General features: G+C 37.3%; 1 protein-coding gene across 2 annotated transcripts in view; it reads right to left on the bottom strand.

Moving 5' to 3' along the window:
• RIT2 (Ras like without CAAX 2) overlaps positions 1-19,911 on the bottom strand; it is a 385,242-nt gene that overhangs the window by 239,868 nt on the left and 125,463 nt on the right. For both annotated transcript variants that reach the window (XM_040478955.1, XM_040478956.1), the window contains exon 3: positions 11,248-11,321. In XM_040478955.1, coding sequence (XP_040334889.1) covers positions 11,248-11,321 — 74 coding nt within the window. The remainder of the gene's footprint in view (positions 1-11,247; positions 11,322-19,911) is intronic.

Raw genomic sequence — 19,911 nt, 5'->3', positions numbered from 1 at the left:
GAGGGAGGGAGGGAGGGAGGGATTGAGAGAGAGAGAGAGGGAGAGAGAGAATCCCAAGCAGGCTCCATGCTGTCAGCACAGAGCCTGACATGGGGTCAATCTCAGGAACCATGAGATGATGACCTGAACACAAATCAAGACTCAGACATTTACCCAACTGACACATTCAGGTGCCCATATCTACATTTCTCACTAAATGGACCAACCCAACCGAAAGTAACTTAGAACATCAATTGCTATTATGGAGAACTTTTGATCTGCCCAAGATTACTTTTCTCAAAACTGAGTTGGACAGCATGGCTCTAAATTGTCAGTGGATTGGATGTTTATTTTGATTGGTATTTTGAAACTTCCAAACATCATCAGCCCTGTGAAAATTGCGTGTGAAAAATCCAGTTGCTAGACTGAGGGAAGCATACAATTCAAGAAAAACAAAAAGGATTCTGAGGCTTTTTTTTCCCCATCTTCCTTGTCTCAGAACACATGGCAGCCACCTTTTGCTGAGGACCCACCTTCCATGACATCATCCTCCCCATCTACACTGGGTCCACCTCCTCTATAGCTCTGTTTCACCATTCTCATTCTCTTGCCAAACTTCCCTTATTGTCTGAATCTCTTCCCCTTCGCCTCCTTCCTCCCCAACATATTAAAACCTGCCCCGTTAAAGTTAAGTCTTCTGATGATTCGAATAAACCCCAAATTTATTCTGTTCCTTGGACTAAAGCTGAATTGTTAGCCATGCAGAATTTCCTAAAATGACTTAGGAGGTTCCCATAGGTTTGCTAAGAATTTGTCATAATTATTCAAACTTACCAACTTGATTTCTCGGATTTACATCTAAGTTGGCCAAACATTGGTGAAAGTAGCCTGATGGGAACATTTTTTTTTTAAAGTTTATTTATTTTGAGAGATGGGAGCAAGGGACAGAAAGAGAGGAAGAAAGAGAATCCCAAGGAGGCTCAGTATGGATAGTGGGGCTTGAAATCACAACCTGTGAGATCATGACCTGAGCCAAAACCAAGAGTCAGATGCTTAACCAACTGAGCCACCCACACACCTCTGATAGTAACATTTTGAAATGTTTTAGAGGGATTTAGAGAAACTGACCCCTAATTTTTGACAAAATGCTAGAACACTCCCTGGGTATCTCCACTGAGCAATTACAGTAGCCTTTCCTAAATTGATTAAAACAAAATTCAGACTTGCACACAAAATCCTCATGAACCTGCTTATTACTATTATAATCAACATTAAATTGTCTTTAAATTTAATTCTGGTCTTTCTTAGACGTTGAATCCACTCAAGTAGTATTTAACTTTGTTAATGGGCTGAACCATGATATTTTTAAGTTAAGGGTCCAGAATGGAATGGAAAACTATGTCCACTCCATAATTAGTTAACTTGGCAAACCAGCTTACTTGAACCCTAGGTAAGTCACCTGAGAGAGACACCTCTAAAATTCTTAATTTTCAACTTTGGCAAATGAAGGCCCCTACACAAAACCAAAAACCTCCTTGCTTCTACTGTTATTGCCAAGAGCCAGAATGTTAGAAAAAAGATTGCTACCATCTTAAGTGATTCAGGTACCTTCAGCCTTCTAGCCAGCCTTTCTTATGCCCCCTAAGTCTCAATAAGGGGTTCTGAGGAACTACAGGGGCTCTTCCCAATCCTCCCTCTTAATTGGATCAAAGAAACCACTCTCCAGAAAAGAATTTCTGTCTTTACTGACACCAGGGCTACATTCTCAGGGCTCAACCCCACTGTTTAAAAGTAACTCCTGCCTAGGAGTACTAATAGAGTTTCAATAATGGGGGTATCTATTCAATCTCAACAGGTTCCTGTCTCTGAACCTATGTCCATCACCTAGGCCCTTTGAGAGATAAATACTCCTTTGTCCTTAGTTCCTCTACCCCTCTACCTTGGGGGGTAGAGAGTTCTTAGAAAAATATGCTAGAATTCCTTTCTCTCAAAAGGAGGAAATAATTCTAGAATTTGACAATAGTAATCAAACCAACCAGGTGAATTAAATGACCTTTCAACATCTTTTACTTGCTCAATCTGACAACACTTTAGCTGAGTCTTGGGATACTAATCATTTGTCCTTATTGGTTCAGCTATCATCCTCTATATGGGCAAGATCTTTAACTGATATTGGCAGAATCCATGGTGCACCTTCCATCAAGATTCAGATAGACCCCTCAAAAGCCTCTTTCCAGAATTAATAAATACCCCATAAATAAAGAAACTCTTCAAGGCATCAAGACCATAATAGAAGATTACAAGGTGCAGGAGCTCATTATCCCCTGCACTAGCGGCTATAATACCCATCCTTTTACTTACGAGAAAACCCAACAGCGATGAATGAAGATTTGTCCAGGACCACCAAGAAATAACTAATGTTGTTATCCCTTGGCACCTTGTTGTTCCTACCTAACACCCCCTCCCCATTTGCTACCAGAATCTATTTCCACTAAAAGCGAATTTTTATGTAATTGACTTATACAGTGAATTTTATTATTCAGGTTGATAAAGATAGCCACTATCTTTTTGCTTCACTTGGAAAGAACAGAAATGCACTTGGACAGTAATGCCCCAGAATTTTACAGTCTCCTTACTTTTCACACACTTTAAAAGCTGATTTGGATGATGAGTTTTCTGCACACTCTATTTTGTTACAGTAAGTAGATGATTTTATTCTCTCTGCTGTCTTCTGAAACCTCTTCAATGAAAGGCAGCATCTATCTATTATAATTTTTGGCCTTAAAGAGACACGAGATACCCCCAAAATTACAGTTTGATAAACTCAGATTCAATACTTATGGAACCTGACCTCAGAACAAGAACTACATTTGGACCCAGGTTGGCTTTATAGCATCCTGAACTTCCCAAAACCTAAAACTAAGTAAGTGCCAATTATGAGGTTTTCTTGGAGTGGCTAGCTACTTTCAAAATTAGATTCCCGGCTTCTCCCTTACGACTCAACCTCTGTATGCTTTACTAAAACAAATGACATACCTAATCCTATTATATGGATCCAGAAGATATAACTTTTGGGACTTTAAAGTCTAATAAAGCTCCCTCAGACATCCTAATTATCAATTTCCCCTTTTCCTCTTTGTATGTGAAGAAAGGGAATGAATGCCATTGGAATACCCACCCCAAAACATACAGACCATTATTAACCCATAGGGTACTGTAGCCCAAGGATATCCCTCTTGCCTCAGAACCATTCCTACCACTCCCCTTTTAGTTAAGGCTACTGAAGAAATCATGGGATCCCCTTTAACCGTCCTTGTATCTTCACCAACTGTAAAACTGCAAACATTTATACCCCTAGTCCCTATGCCTTTAGGATAGCCCCTGACTTTGGGATGCTAGGAAACATTAATGTTTTCTTACCTCCAGTGTGGAAAAGTTAAAAATGGATCCTTTATCCAAGATTTACTAGATACCATACTTTAGCTGGATGCTCTGGTTATTAAGGTTCCTAGGCATTCCAAATTCAACTCTCTGGAGACCAAAGAAAACCCTAACCCTAACCACTGTTATTTCTACCAAAAACACTGCTTTCAAGGAAATTAATAGCCAAACCTCAGTTGTGGTTGAAAAAGATGTTCTCCCAAATGATAATTTGGAAAAATTGCCGAAAGATACTCAGAAATTGGACGCAGGAAAGAAATACAATATTGACAACCTAGTAAGTGCTCATTCAATAAAAAGGGAGAACTCTGGTTTGGGCCAAGTAGCAATTTGGTACTATGAGAAATTCCAAAATTCTCACTACTTACCACTATACCATTGCCATTAAACCATTAGCCTACTGATACATTAAGAGAATTCATGAACCAATATTGGTATAAAAATATTAATAAGGCCACAAAAATTCCCTACTTCACTTGTCCCACCTGTTTAAATTATAATGCAGGAAATCCTGCTCAAACAAATGGGCTAGATAGTTTCCCTCCATCTCATGGATTATTCATAGGTTTTAGTCATGGCTTATATGCATTTTTCACTGGACTGAAAATTTCCCTTATATACAGGCCACTGCTTCTTCTGTGGCTGAAATTCTGTTAGAAAAGATGAACCCTACTTGGGAAATCCCTTTTAAACTTTATAGTTATCAGGGAATCCATTTTAATAATCATGTGCTTTGACAAGTCTGTGCTGTTGGCTGGTTTTATAACACTTTCATTGTGCTTATCATCCTCAATCCACAGAGTCAAATGTACTATTGATGCTACTAAGACTCCACTGATAAAATCTGTAGAGCTCCTCTAAATACCTTGGCCCAAAGCACTTCCTTTAGTCCTTCTAAATCTCAGAGTCACTCTCTTTGAAACTCAGACTCTCACACTTTGAGATAGTCACAAGATGTCCAATGTACATGGCCCCTGACTTCTCTGACCCACAGTTAATAAAAGGAGATATACTTAAACACTGTAAAGGTCTAATTGCTTCTGTTAAGAATAACCATGCTTTAGCAGGGCAATCTTTTCACAGTGCACTCCTGGGGGAGGACTTTAAGCATAATACCTTGCAATTTGGAGATCTTGTCTATTGAAAAAGACACCTCCAGACAGCCTCCTTTCAACCTCACTAGAAATGCCCTTATCAGGTATTGCTAACTTATCCTTGTACTGTCAAATTCCAAGGAATAGACTCTTGGATTCATGTGGCCCATCTAAAGAAAGCACCAAACCATCTAAAGAAAGACTCGACCTACACACCATCTGGTGACCTGAAAATAAACATTTCCCAGCACTGAAGAAGAAAACATCTGAGGAGACAGCTTTTCCAAGATGTCCAGACCAGACCTTTTCCTCACTGTTTTCTTCTAATATATCTTTTATGGAAAGAAAATGCCCTGGTCCACATTTCCCAAGTCCTTGAGAAAGGGGAAACTTTCCCCCCGATTATGAGCTTTCAGAAAGCCTCATCATGACCTTGTGACAATTTAATTTTTTACTTGTTTTTTCTGAAGGGTTACAAGGCTCAGAATTCACAAAACTCTTTCATATGTACTATTATCTGGCTGGATTTTTATTCAATTTCATGATCTCTGAATTTGCAAACTTATAGGCTATATTATTGGATAACATTTGTCTCCAAAAGCATTTTTTAGATATTAGTTTAATATATCCTTGAAGTTTTGCCATTCTTGTAAAGAGTCCATTAGCTATTGCCTCATGTTTATACCTGCACTCTATCTTTCCGAATGCACTTGGTTAATTCTTTCAGTGTGCTCTTGCAGTATTTATTATTTTAAGTGCCTGCTTTAAACCGGGACTTCCAGAAGGCATACATGACTGTATGTTTGCCTCCATAAGGAGAATTTTTCTCCCCTAAGTTGGAATAAATGTCAATAAATATTTTCAGTTGGCTACTTTCAGATCTATGGTCCCAGTTTAGAACCACCAGACAATTTGGACTTGCTATTTCTTTTGTTCTGTATTGTATTTCTTTTGTTCTTAAGTTTTGTATTTGGTGCCTGTAAAACCTTTGTAAAAATGATGTACCTAATAAGGAGATGATTTTCAATGTTTACAATCTTGACAAATATGGACTATAGAAGAAAAATGCCTGAGAGTTTTCCCTCTTTACCTACCTAGTCACCCAAATGTGACCATAAGTGGTTTCCAACTGCTTATGTATTTGCCCTTTGATGTAGAACATGGCAACCAGGAAAGGTCCTTCCTGGCATTGAAGGACAAAATCACTAGTGTGGTAGAAAAACTGACTTTTGATCAGTGATGCTTCTAGAGAAAGGTCTTGATCAAAGCAGGAAATGTGAAAATTAAAGAGAATCCTCACTAAAGTAGTGTCAGAGGGCTAAAAGTTACCATATCAGTTACATGAAGAACTGTCCATTATACACCCCAACACAAGTGTCAACAGGAAAGAATTATTAATTATAGGCCTCAATAAGAAAATATACACATTGAATCTTCTAGAAGAAATTGACTAACCCTGCAACTCAGCCAATGGCAAACTATCATCACTCTGAATTCTTGCTTTTTAACAATGGACTTTCATTTAAAGCACACTCTCCCAACTTCCTTCTTCCCCATAAAGTAACATTTATTCACTGGGCTTGCTTATGGTTTTACCATAGCTTGCATATTCCAAATTGTAATTCTCTGCTCTTCCTAGGAAGTTTCAGTGACTAGATATATAGCACATCAAAAAATATATAATTTGAAGTGTTTGGAGGACAATTATTTGTATCATTTCTAATAAGGAGGAGAATAATTCAATACATTTATAATTAAACTGAACTTTGTTAGAGTTTCATCTAAATTAATGTAAATATTGTTATTTAAGTCTATTTTTATTGATTTTTTTATATTTATGTCAGAACAAAGAATAATTTAGGTATCAGAGATAACTCATTACCAAAAATTTTACACTTCCGCTATACTGCTTATCACAATTTGTTGCAATTTTTAATTTAGCATCTCCCATTGCTCCAAACCTTAAGCATTTTAAGAACAGAAGCAAAATTCTATTCTATCCTGCATTTTCTTGACCTAGGATAGTACCTTCATACATACAAAGGGATTCCATAAGAGGAGTGAAGTAAGAAATAGCTTGCACAGGAGTGTAGATAGAATCTAGTAACAGCTGGCTCAGTGGCTTGCTCTATTATTTTAGTTAAGTCATTTAACCTCTGTAAGACTTAAATTTTTCATTTATAAAATGAGTAACAATTTTTTTTCAAGGGATCTGAGACCCATAGGTAGAAAGTACGGAGAGGAAAATGTAATCTCATTGTAAGAAAATACTTTCAAATAATTAAAGTTTCCTAAAAGCTCTTGTCTGTTTCCAGAAACAGAGTACCTAATCATCTGACTTGGTCAAACATAAGCTTAATGAGCATTTGGCAGGAGCATTGAGAATTGAAACACTGGAAGAATGGTTAAGGTAAAAGTCCTTTCCAACATGCTGTTTCGTGATGGCCAATGATTCTTCCATGGAATTATTTAAGTACTGCAGGGCTATGTGTACAGCTCAAACACAAACACTTAAGTTGGCCCTACTACCAACATTGCCTCCAAAAGGACAGTCATTTCTTTGTATACTATCTTACTCAAATTCTAGGTGGCAACAGTAACGTTTCTATTTCCTGGGTTTGTTGTAACAGTAATAAATTTCAACAGATGTTTAATAAGAATATTTACAAAAGAAAACAAGATGGTATTATTAAATGTGTTTCAGTGGTGTTCTCTACTGTTCCTTATGTGGCATAAGTCTCATTAAATCAACTGTATAGATTGTCTCTTGCATGTGAGAGATTAATAGTTTGGAAGCCAACAAGTCATCGTCTTTTGAGAGTGATGCATTTCTGAATATGATTGGCTGCAATTGAAGCTAGCTCAGAAAAATAAGGGTATATACATTTTAAAAATTGTTTATTTACAAGTTTTTCATTGATTCCAGAGCATAGACTCTCAGCATTACAAAGCACTGGAGTCAGTATGTGTAGATTTCTCTCTCCACACTCACCACTTCATCTACAAACAAGTAATAGTCTCCATCTCTAGGCATATTGAACTAATAAGGGCTCATTTAATTTGCTGCACTGACACCTTTTATCATAATAATGCTGCATGACAAAGCTACTTAAACTTAGGAGCTTGAAGCTACTAGTATTCATGATTTTTTCTAGTTCATCAGTTTGTGTGGTGGCTAGAACAGATGTGCGTCAGATTGTGAGTGAGCTGGGCTTTGCTCTAGTCTTTGATTTGAGTCTAGGTCTGTTCCATGTGTTTCCCTCATTTTCCTGTAACCAAGGGTTACCTGCCTCATGCCTTCTCTTCATGCATAGCAGAAGCACCCTTAGTGCCTCCTAAGACCTCAACCAAGAACTAGCAGGTTGATTCATCTGCTGACAATACATTGACCTGGGCAGTGTAATATGGCCAACCCTACACCAATGGAGAGGAAAAACATCTAGTTATCCATGATTACATTAATACCAAATGTGACCAGGTAAGTGTTCATACATTCTTGTAGACTGACTATTAAAAATACAAAGGGTGGGGTGCCTGGGTGGCTCAGTTGGTTGAGCGTCCGACTTCGGCTCAGGTCATGATCTCACGGTCTGAGTTCGAGCCCAGCGTCGGGCTCTGTGCTGACAGCTCAGAGCCTGGAGCCTGTTTCGGATTCTGAATCTCCCTCTCTCTCTGCCCCTCCCCCGCTCATGCTCCGTGTCTCTCTCTCTCTCTCTCTCTCTCTCTCTCTGTCAAAAATAAATAAACATTAAAAAAAATTAAAAAAATACAAAGCGTTTCACTTTCTACCAAAGCATAATTCTAGTTGACTATTTTCAGTGAGGTAGGTTGGCTATTTCCCAAGAAGCTTGTTGTTGTTGTTGTTGTCAGAGGAGGTTTTCAGTTGTTACAAATACTTTATTATATTAAATGAACTAGTGGGACCTCATCAAGATAAAAGGCTTTTGCACTGCAAAGGAAACAATCAACAAAACTAAATGGCAACCAACAGAATGGGAAAAGATATTTGCAAATGACATATCTGAAAAAGTGTTAGTATCCGAAATCTATAAAGAACTCACCAAACTCGAAACCCAAAAAACAAATAATCCAGTGAAAAAATGAGAAGAAGACATGAATAGACACTTCTCCAAAGAATACATCCAGATGGCCAATAAACACGTGAAAAGATGCTCAACATAAATTATCATCAGGGAAATACAAATCAAAACCACACTGAGATACCACCTCACACCAGTCAGAGTGGTTAAAATTAACAACTCAGGAAACAACGGATGCTGACAAGGATGTGGAGAAATGGGAACCCTCTTGCACTGTTAGTGGGAATGCAAACTGGTGCAGCCACTCTGGAAAACAATATGGAGGTTCCTCAAAAAACTAAAAATAGAACTACCCGATGGCCCAGCAATAGCACTACTAGGAATTTATCCAAAGGATACAGGAGTGCTGATTCATAGGGGCAATGTTTATAGCAGCACTTTCAACAATAGCCAAATTATGGAAAGAGCCCAAGTGTTCATCAACTGATGGGTGGATAAAGAAGATGTGGTTTATATATACAATGGAATATTGGTTGGCACTAAGAATGAAATCCTGCCATTTGCAGCAATGTGGATGGAACTGGAGAGTATTATGCTAAGTGAAATAAGTCAGTTAGGGAAAGACAGATATCCTATTTTTTCACTCATATGTGGAAATTGAGAAACTTAACAGAAGACCATGGGGAAAAGGAAGGGGAAAACTAGTTATAAACAGAGAGGGAGGGAGGTAAACATAAGAGACACTTAAATACAGAAAACAAACTGAAGGTTGATAGGGGGGGTGGTGGAGGAGAGGGGAAAATGGGTGATGGGCATTGAGGAGGACACTTGCTGCAATGACAACTGGGTGTTGTATGTAAGTGATGAATCACGGGAATCTACCCCCCAAACCAAGAGCACACTGTATATACTGTATGCTAGTGAACTTGATAACGTGATGTTAAAAAATACTTTATTAAATTGAATGACATTTAACCTACTCAATCTTCTTGTAATTAGGCTTAAAGTTCCCCTGAAAAGAAGTATATTTTCCCTTGGATAATGCAGCTCTTTCAAGTAACTGAAATAATTTCCCCACTCTAAATAGCCCCAATGGCTTCAGCCCTCCTCTTCTACCATAAGCCCATTGTCCTAATATCCCTCAGAACAAATGAGTTTGCTAATACATGGACTTCGAATAGTCTTAATAAATCTCATAAATATAGAAACAGACCACGTAATGCCAGAGGCATATACCAATGTGCCAGTTAATGTAGTGTTTTTAAATAGTTATATCAAAGAGATGAAATAGAACATTTAAACATATAAATCATTTAAGTACAGAAGGAAAATAACATAATGAAGATCTGTGAACCTATGATCCAGGCTCTCAACTATTAATATTCTCTTATATTTAATCAGAACTCTATGAAACATGGCTCATTACATATAATAGTTGAAGTCCACTTTGTCACTCTCCCCTTCCCACTGGAGAGGTAGTCACTAGCTTAAACATATCCCAAAAGTTTATCACATTCTAAGTCACAAAGCAAAATTATATATGTATCAAATAATCTCAGACTACATTTTGTGCAATTGTATTAGACATCAATAAAATGTGTAAAAACTTATGTGAAAAGAATGCCTACTCACACATCGACTGCAACGTGCTGTTTCAGCTAAATGAGTTCTCAAATCTACAACTGCACTACTTTTTGACATAGCACGTACTCACGGAGGTGCATTAAAGTTTCCCATTATACATGCTTTTGGATTTATGTGTTTTGGATTCACATTTGTCTTGAATATAGACCAGAAATTATCTTTGATTATTCTTCCGTTACAAAAGGACACTTTCACACCTTATTAATGCTTTTTTGCAATAAAATCTGTTCTGTCTGATATTAATACAGGTATGCCCACTTTAAGGTTGGTTATCTTTTGCTTATTTTTTTTCTAATCATTGTTTGATTTGCCACCTTTCTGTTTTTTTTTTTTAATTTTTTTTTTCAACGTTTATTTATTTTTGGGACAGAGAGAGACAGAGCATGAACGGGGGAGGGGCAGAGAGAGAAGGAGACACAGAATCGGAAACAGGCTCCAGGCTCTGAGCCATCAGCCCAGAGCCTGACACGGGGCTCGAACTCCCGGACTGCGAGATCGTGACCTGGCTAAAGTCGGACGCTTAACCGACTGCGCCACCCAGGCGCCCTTGTTTTCTTATGTATCTTTTAAACCAAAGAAGTTTTTGTCCTTGTTCTTATCTACACATTTGTAAATTAATGCATTAGATTGTGATGCATCTTGCTTATGTCACCCATTCTGCCTGTCTCTAGCCTTGGTTCCATGAGCGTATTTGCTGAGCAGATCTTCCTTTTTTACCTCACTACATTTTTCTAATAAAAATTATCATCATATTAGGGTCTAAGACAAGTTTTACATACATCTGAGGAATAAACTAATTATCATCTTAGATGGCAATATTACATCTACATTTATATTTTTATATTTAAAACATTATGGGAATGTTGAAATATTCTGTTGGCCAAGAGTCACATTTCCCTTCCAATTCTTTTCTTATTTAATCCCCCATCGCTATTGTGAATTTGTTCTTGTCCTGTTTGAATTGTTAAACTCTTCTTTGTGATAAATGGATTTGAGATTAAAGCCTAAACTGGACTCAAAGATTAGAGAAAGCTATGAAAATTACCTACCTGACCAGCAGTGTCCAAAATGTCCAAATAAGCTGGCTCATTGTCAATTCTAACCTGGGTCTTATAAGCATCTTCTGAAAAACACAAGACAGAATTTATACTCAAATATATTAATCTGAAAGGCATGATTTTTAGATTTCATAACCAAGAATTTCTAAATAGGTTAACTAAATAAAAGAATCAGAGATTCTAGTTGAGTACACAAAGTAAGAAGGATAACCCAGGAAAATATAGGAAAGAATTTCCGCTTTAAGATTTATTTCTCCTTCATTAGGACAATATTATGATTTGAGGTACCTTGGTCATATTACCTACAAAACAAATTGTGAAACACATTTATCAGTCTGTTCTTCATCATGCACTGCATATTCGCATCGCAATATCCTATTCAATGTAAGACTGAAAGCTCTTCCTCTAAGATCAGGAACAAGACAAGTATGTCTACTTTAATCACTTCTATTTAACATAGTTCTAAAGTCCTAGCCAGAGCAATGAGGTAAGAAAAATAAATAAAAATCATCCAAACTGGAAGAGAAGCAGTAAAATATTCTATTTACAGATAGCATGATTTTATAAATAGAAAGCTCTGAAGATTCCATGGGGCTAGGGGAAGGGAGGACTTTTGGAACTTCTAATAAATTCGGCAGTTACAGGATACAAAAACACGAAAAGTCAGTTATGTTTCTATACACTGATGATAAACAATCTAAAAAGAAAACAAAATGTTTCCACTTATAATAGCACAAAAAGGAATAAAATACTTAGGAATAAACTCAACCAAGAAGGTAAAGAATTGTACACCAAAAATTGTAAGAAATTTTAATATGTTTGTGTACTTGTTAACTTATACACGCCTATATACTCTGGATTCTAAACACTTATAAATGATTTGTAAATATTTTTTTCCTATTGTGTAGGTTTTAAAAATTTATTAACAATGGCATTTGATGCAAAGTGTCTAATCTTTATGAAGTATAATTTTCTTTATTGTTCATGTTTTTGGTGTTCTAAGTATCTATTCTAAAATTCAAGGTCATGAATATTTAACTCTGTTTTCTTCTAAGTGTTCTATAATTTTAGCTTTTTGCCTATACGTTATTGATCCATTTTCAGTTTGTTGTTGTTGTTTTGTTCAATATGTTTGGTAAGGGTATTCATTCTTCTGCATACAATTCTGATTTTTTGTTGTTGTTGTTTCTGTAAGTTTGGTACTAAGTTCCCTATTTTAATTTCTTATTTGAGTAAACTCAGTTAATATAGCTAAAAGTTTGTCAATTTTGTTCATCTTTTTAAAGAAGTAACAGTATAATTTATTTTCTCCTTTTTTCCCCCGTATTCTCTATTTACCTCTCTTCTAATCTTTAGTATTTCCTTCCTTCTATTTACTTTGGGTTTAATGACTTCCCCACCACCCAATTTCTTTATTTTTTTTTAAATGTTTCTTTCTTTTTTTATTTGAGAGAGAGATAGAGAAACCCAAGCAGGCTCTGTGCTGCCAGCACAGCTGACGCAGGACTCAAACTCACAAACTGTGAGATCAAGACCTGAGGCAAAGTCAGATGTTTAAATGACTGAGCCACCCAGGTGCCCCATCCACCATTTATATTTTAAGTAAAGAGCAAACGGAACCACTACTAACAGCATTTAGGACAGCATTGAATTTTGGCACAATTTCAACAATTATTCATACTGTTGGCTTTGAACCACATGTGATTTTAGGAACCTTCTGGTTTAGAAAATAGTAATGGTCAACCAAGGAGACACTTTTTAAACACACAGTACTGAGAACTTCCCCAAAACCAAGTTTTCGCTAGGTGCTGGAGATGTGAAGATGTACAAACACATGCACACACACGATCCTGGTCTCTACTCTCAAGAACTTAAACAATCACAGTGGAAGACACACATATATGCAATGGGAAGTTAAGATCCAAAAACTTAGAGGCACATAAGCCTACCTCTTCAAGGAAAAGTCATACGTTATGACTGTGCTCCAGAAAGAAAATTGTGGGAAGTATAATCTGCAGGCTGGTCAATCAGGTGTGGTTTCAGCAACTACTGACCATTCTGTGACACCATTCAATATATGAGCAACCACACAGTCTTTCTATTTTCTATTCCAGTGCTCTTTGTATTTTCACTGATCTGCCTTTTACACATGAGAAATCGTGTGGATATTTTTTTTAATGCATAGGGTTGTTTTTCAATTTCATAGGGAAATAAGAATAGCTACTCTGAAAGGATGCTGTGACCTAAGAATCATATGTGAGTCTTTCAGATTTCATGTTTGTTTATTTAAACTCAAAGGCCCCAAAAAGAGCCTGCTGAGGCCAGGAGCATGCTGAGTAATCCAGACAAGAACTGCTCTGTGTGATTATCTGAGCCCTAGATAAACCCAGCACATGAAACATATATCAAATAAAAGCTTCTCTTGGGATCAGAAAACCCCTTCAAAGAGACTTGATGTGAATTGGCTGGAAATTAAGTCAGGCCTTCTATCCAAGATTTCTTTCTCTCTTTTAAGAAGTGTCTATCACAGTACACATTCCAGTGTTGTGAATCTAGGTCACCTCCCTGGCCTCCATAGAAACTAATCCCTTTCATTTCCTTCCAATAAACAATCTTCCCTCCTGTTTCCATCCATCCACTCCCTTTGAGACCTCCCATGTAGAAATGCAGTGACAGAAATTCTCTCTTGAATACATATAAACACCTCCCTGAATTTCAATCATCTGCCTATAGATGCAGCCATGAAGTGAGTTCATTTATCTTCTAAAGCAAGAGGCCAAATGCATATATACAAAGCTTTATCAGGCAGAAATAATAGTAACTGCCTGCTATATTATTTGTACTGAAAAGCACAGTGGAGCCACATTCTTAGAGGTATCTCTAAAATTCCACCTTAAATTCTAAAATTCTACCTTAAAATACCACTTTAAAATTCATTTGAAAACACTGATGATTGATTGGACACCATTGCTTCTCTTAGGATGGGTCTTCTTCACTTTCCTTCTCTAAAATTTTACAGGCAGAAGCCACCAAAGACCTGTATAAAGCCTCACACCCATCACTAAATACTGCTGTTATAATTGGCCAACCACTTAATCTTACTTGTAATATGGAGTTAATAGTACATACTAGTCAATGCACAGGTGTTCTAGAAGGATCAACTAAAGTGGAATATAACAATGGTGCTTTAAAAAGGAAAGAGAGAGGGAGGGAGAGAAAGAGAGCATGAGAGAGAGAAAAAATAGAAAAGAAAGAGGAAGTAAGGAAGAAAAAAAGACCACAATTTAAACCCAAGCCATGTTATATAGTAAGTATATTGCTTTAAGTTTAAATTATATTAAAACTAAATCACTTCTACTTCTGCCATTTCTATTTACCCATGTGGTCATTTTCCCCGCTCCGCTTCCCCGCCCCCCGCCAACCCAACTAATAAATCAGACAATTTGGTAGTATATGTTTACAATAATCTTCCAAAATATAAGGTCTATAATTAAAAAACATTAAGATGTTCTGAATAATCTATACAAAAATTTATTTAATTCTTTTGCAGAATATATTCAAATACCTTTAAGATGTTAGTTGTAAATGCAAAATTTGGATATATTAAAACCACAATATGTAACTGAGAAAATATTAGGTTATTGTTGAATTTTCACTAGAGGACTTTATTTGAGACAGAGAGACAGAGACAGCGTGAGCAGGGGAGAGGGAGAGAGAGAGGCAGAGAAAGAGAGGCAGAGTGAGAGAAAGGGAGGGAATCTTAAGCAGGCTCTATGCTCAGCACAGGACCTGATAGGGGGCTTGATTCCAGGACCCTGGGATCATGACTTGAGATGAAATCAAGAGTTGGATGTTCAACCAACTGAGTCACCCAGGTGCCCCTCACTAGAAGACTTTTTTGAAAATCTTAAGATACTTGAAAAATTCTTACATGGTTTGCCTGAAAACCTGAAATGTGTAATAACTGGCCTTACACTGAAGATATGTTTCTGTAACTCTGAGGTAGTATACATCTCTAAGATATTAATCATTAACCCAATTAAAAAAATACAACATGAAGGTTCAGGTTCAGATAATTTATTAGAACTTTCTCAATTACTTAAGCAAATCATCTTAATTGTGTGTTTATATGGGTATAAAGCAGAAACATCTTAGAACACAGTGTACTAGAAATTTTCTCTTGAGCAGAAAGAGAAACTAAACCAGTACTGATACAAATCTAATATATCAATATATTTATCAATAATGACATCAATATGTGCTTCAGTGTGTAATCTGTGCTACATACTCTGATAGGCACATAATCTACCATGTTGAAAAAGACAGCTGATTTCTATCCACATAGTTTATAATCTTGGGAGAATACATGAAAATAAACAGGTATTTCGACTGTATTGTAATGAGTGTTAAATTAGAAATATTTGAAATGTACTTATTTAGGAAGACAGCAGAAGACACCCAGAGGAGCTCAAGTTGAGCTGAAGTCAATCCTCAAAAGTAACAGATAGAAAACAGAGTTTGGAAGGGGGAGGACTGGTGAGAGGCCAAGAAAGAAAGGGAATTGCATTGATTCTAGCACAGCCCATCCTCTTGAACATAAATATTCAGTGAAATCTAATAAGGGTATATAAGCTTGCTGGATTTGAAAATGGTTTTGAAAACTGGCTGAAGGGGCGCCTGGGTGGCGCAGTCGGTTAAGCGTCTGACTTCAGCCAGGTCAGGATCTCGCGGTCCAGGAGTTCGAGCCCCGCGTTGGGCTCTGGGCTGATGGCTCAGAGCCTGGAGCCTGTTTCCGATTCTGTGTCTCCCTCTCTGTCTGCCCCTCCCCCGTTCATGCTCTGTCTCTCTCTGTCCCAAAAATAAACGTTGAAAAAAAAATTTTTTTAAAAATTAAAAAAATAAAAAGAAAACTGGCTGAACTTAGCTTCAGAGAAGACTAAAAGTTTATGAGAACATACTTCCCCACCATGGAAATAAGAGCTGAAGAAAGGGGTGTCATTAAAAAGTAAATCCTAGAAATACACGGGAATTATAGGGCAGAGTTTAGACTTTTTATCATGCTTTAAAATTGAGGAGTAAGCCAAGTTTATTTAGGTCTGGGAAGAGTAAGGGGTGATGATATCTGAGTTACACAGCAATTGAAATCTTTCCTATAGACAGATTTTAGTGTGGTAGTTCATACCAATCAACATTTCCCTGCTGCTCCCAGGAAAATGCCCAATGTCACTGCTCTGGGAAGTTTAACTCCAAGGGGACAACCATATACATTCTATAGGGTCCTCAGGTAGATTTTCCACAGCAAACATATTGAGGTGGTACAAGCTGTAGTGCTTCCTTTGGAATAACAGACACTACCTGGAGATTTGCACCTGCAGATGGCCATTACTGAGAGAGGCCATTCTAAACAATGGCTTTTCATAGCAAGGATAAGCCAACAGAGAGGTCTTTAAAAAGAGTTAATAGTCATCATTAGTGAGTAGACCTGCAGCAGCTTGGCAAGAGCAGCAAAATCAATGTTCTTTCCCAAAACTGTCATGAACAGAAAATATTTCAGGACACCCACATCCTTTCAATGTTAGAGCCTTCTAACATTTTCTTTTCAGCCAGATAGAGGGGTTCTTGAGAAACCTGATTCCTTGGCTCTCTTCTGCTAAACAGAAATGAGAGGTAACGGGGTTGAGCTACAGGCACTGACACTGAGTGCTTCAAGTCCTTTGTCTCTGCCTCACTTCTTGTTTGGGGGGTGAGGAAAAGAAAAGAGTAGATGTTCTCCTCTCCCTAGTTCCTTCAGAAAGAAATGATGGCATCTTGTTCTACCTTTCTTTCCCCCATTTACCATAATCATGATGAATGACTGCACAATCCTATGGCCATGATCTGTAAAATGGTTGTGTCCCAGAGTATTTTAAGATAGAATGTGTTTAAATACAGATTATCTCTTCACAGAAAAAACTAACTTTTATGGTTAGATCAGTTGTGGGCGTCCCATAGTTCTGCCAGTTCTTCACCTTCCCTCAATGGACACCTCCAGAAGGGTTCCAAGGAGCTTTTGGAGCTCAGATACAATATGAGCCACATCTAGTGGCAGAGTTTTGGTTTAAACCAAGACTGTGGTTTCTGGGAAGATGAAATAGATGTACTTTTCCCTATGCCTCCTGCTACATAAAATAAAACCATGAAAACTGTACATAGAACAAGCTTAAGATGACTCTGAAAGTTGGGGAGGACAAGACAGCCTGGCTAGGAACTCTGAGATCCAAGGAATAGCCGTGTAGTGAGTTCTCTAGGTTTTCTTTTTGCCTCACAAATTTGAAACTGAAGAAGATGGCAGCCTGGAAACACTAATGGGTACAGACAAAACAAAAAAGCCCAGGAGAAACCAAGTGCAGCCTAGCAAGACAGAAAACATTTATACTATAACGGATCTAACAGTGAACCAATTCAGAACACTTCAAAAAATTAAATACTGAGGTTTAAACAAAACATATGCAGGCTTTATATGCTAAAAGCCCTTAACACTGATGAATGAAACTTAAAAATCTAAAGGCAAAAGCATATCATTTTCATGGCTTAGAGGACTCAACATTGTAAAGATGTTGATTCTCCACAAATTGGTGTAAAGACAACACAATGCCTATCAAAATTTTGGAACACTCATATGTATGTGTGGACATGGGCACCATTTTTAAAAGTTTTTTTATGAGAAGAACAGAAAAAACTAGAAAAACTAAAACATTTTTAGAAAGCAAAGTAGGAAAAATCAGGTTTCCTGAATTCATGACTTACTGTATAGCTATAGTAATCAAGACTACATAGTATTGACACATAGCTCAATAAAACGGAACAGAGAACTCAGAAATAAACATTCAAAAGTGTAACTACATTTTGACAAAAGTGCAAAAGTAATTTAGTGAAGAAAAGAGAGCCTTTTCAACAAATGGCATAGGAAAAATTTTACATTGGTAAAAACAAGCAAACCTCTAACTCAGGATCACATTTTATAGAAAAATCAATCTAAAATGGATCATAAGCTTGAACATAAAACTATCAAACTTTTAGAAGACACATAGGAAAAATCTTCAAGATCCAAGGCCAGGAAAAATCTTAGACCTGACACACAAAGTCCATAAAAGGAAAAGTTTATAAATTAGACTTCAAAATTTTAAAACAACTTTTGCTCTATAAAAGACCCCATTAAGAAGATAAAAAGAGAAGCTAGAATAGGAGAAAATATTTGCAAACCTGATATCTGACCAAGGACTACTATTTAGCATATACAAAGAACTCTCAAATCTTAAGAACAATCCATTTAGAAAGTGGAAAAAAAAGACATGAATAGACATTCCATGAAATATGATACACAGATGGCAAATAAGCACATAAAACATGTTCAACATCATTAGCTTTAGCTGGCATCATGGGCATGCCACCTGTTCAGCCACACAGTACTCTACGCTTACAAGAATCCATGCTTTGTTTGATGCTCTACGATCACTGTTTGTAATTCTCAATTTTAGAATAAGAAGTCTGCATTTCTTCCACTGGATCCAGAAAATTAAATAGTTGATCCTGATACAATAATGTGGGGAAAATGACCCCATATTGAAATATGAAATATATTGCTCTAATATTGAAATAAGAATCCAAACCAAAGTGGGTAAATTAGAGAAAGTTTTTAAAAATTTGGAATTCAAATTAGAGGTACTAGGACACAGTGACACTGATGGTGGAAAAGAAAAATGAATACCAAGTGAATGACTTCCAAATGTGAATATAATTGGAAGATAAGACTCCACAGACCAGTGTCTTAGATGTTTCAGGATAGAATCCAATTCATTCTGGTGATACTACCAGAAGATAATGGAAATAGAAGTCCCTTTCCTTTTGTTAAAAAAAGAAAAAATTACTAGCCTTAGGTAAGTGCAAATTAAAATCACAATGAACTATTATTACATATCTATCAGAATGGCTTTGAAAAAAGTGACAACTGGGGTGCCTGGGTGGCTCAGTCGGTTAAGTGTCCTACTTTGGGTCAGGTCATGATCTCATGGTTCCTGGGTTCAAGCCCTGCATCAGGCTCTGTGCTGACAGCTCAGAGCCTGAAGCCTACTTCAGATTCTGTGTCTCCCTCTCTCTCTCTGCCCCTCCCCACTCATCCTCTACCTTTGTCTCTCAAAATTGAATAAATGTTAAAAAAAATTTTTTTAAATGACAACCCTTAATGCTGGTAAGAATGTGGAAACATGATGGGGCCCCTGGGTGGCGCAGTCGGTTAAGCATCCGACTTCAGCCAGGTCACGATCTCGCGGTCCGTGAGTTCGAGCCCCGCGTCAGGCTCTGGGCTGATGGCTCAGAGCCTGGAGCCTGTTTCTGATTCTGTGTCTCCCTCTCTCTCTGCCCCTCCCCCGTTCATGCTCTGTCTCTCTCTGTCCCAAAAATAAATAAACGTTGAAAAAAAAATTAAAAAAAAAAAAAAGAATGTGGAAACATGAAACATGAACGTGGAAACTCATAAAATTTTACAGTGTATATTTTTAAAAGTATAGGGGCGCCTGGGTGGCGCAGTCGGTTAAGCGTCCGACTTCAGCCAGGTCACGATCTCGCGGTCCGTAAGTTCGAGCCCCGCGTCAGGCTCTGAGCCATCAGCCCAGAGCC

Source organism: Herpailurus yagouaroundi, unplaced genomic scaffold, assembly GCF_014898765.1.
Source record: "Herpailurus yagouaroundi ecotype Mexico unplaced genomic scaffold, PumYag 142, whole genome shotgun sequence".
NCBI lineage: Eukaryota > Metazoa > Chordata > Mammalia > Carnivora > Felidae > Herpailurus > Herpailurus yagouaroundi.
The sequence above is the reverse complement of the archived record's forward strand: the minus strand, read 5'-3'. Positions and strand labels throughout refer to the sequence as shown.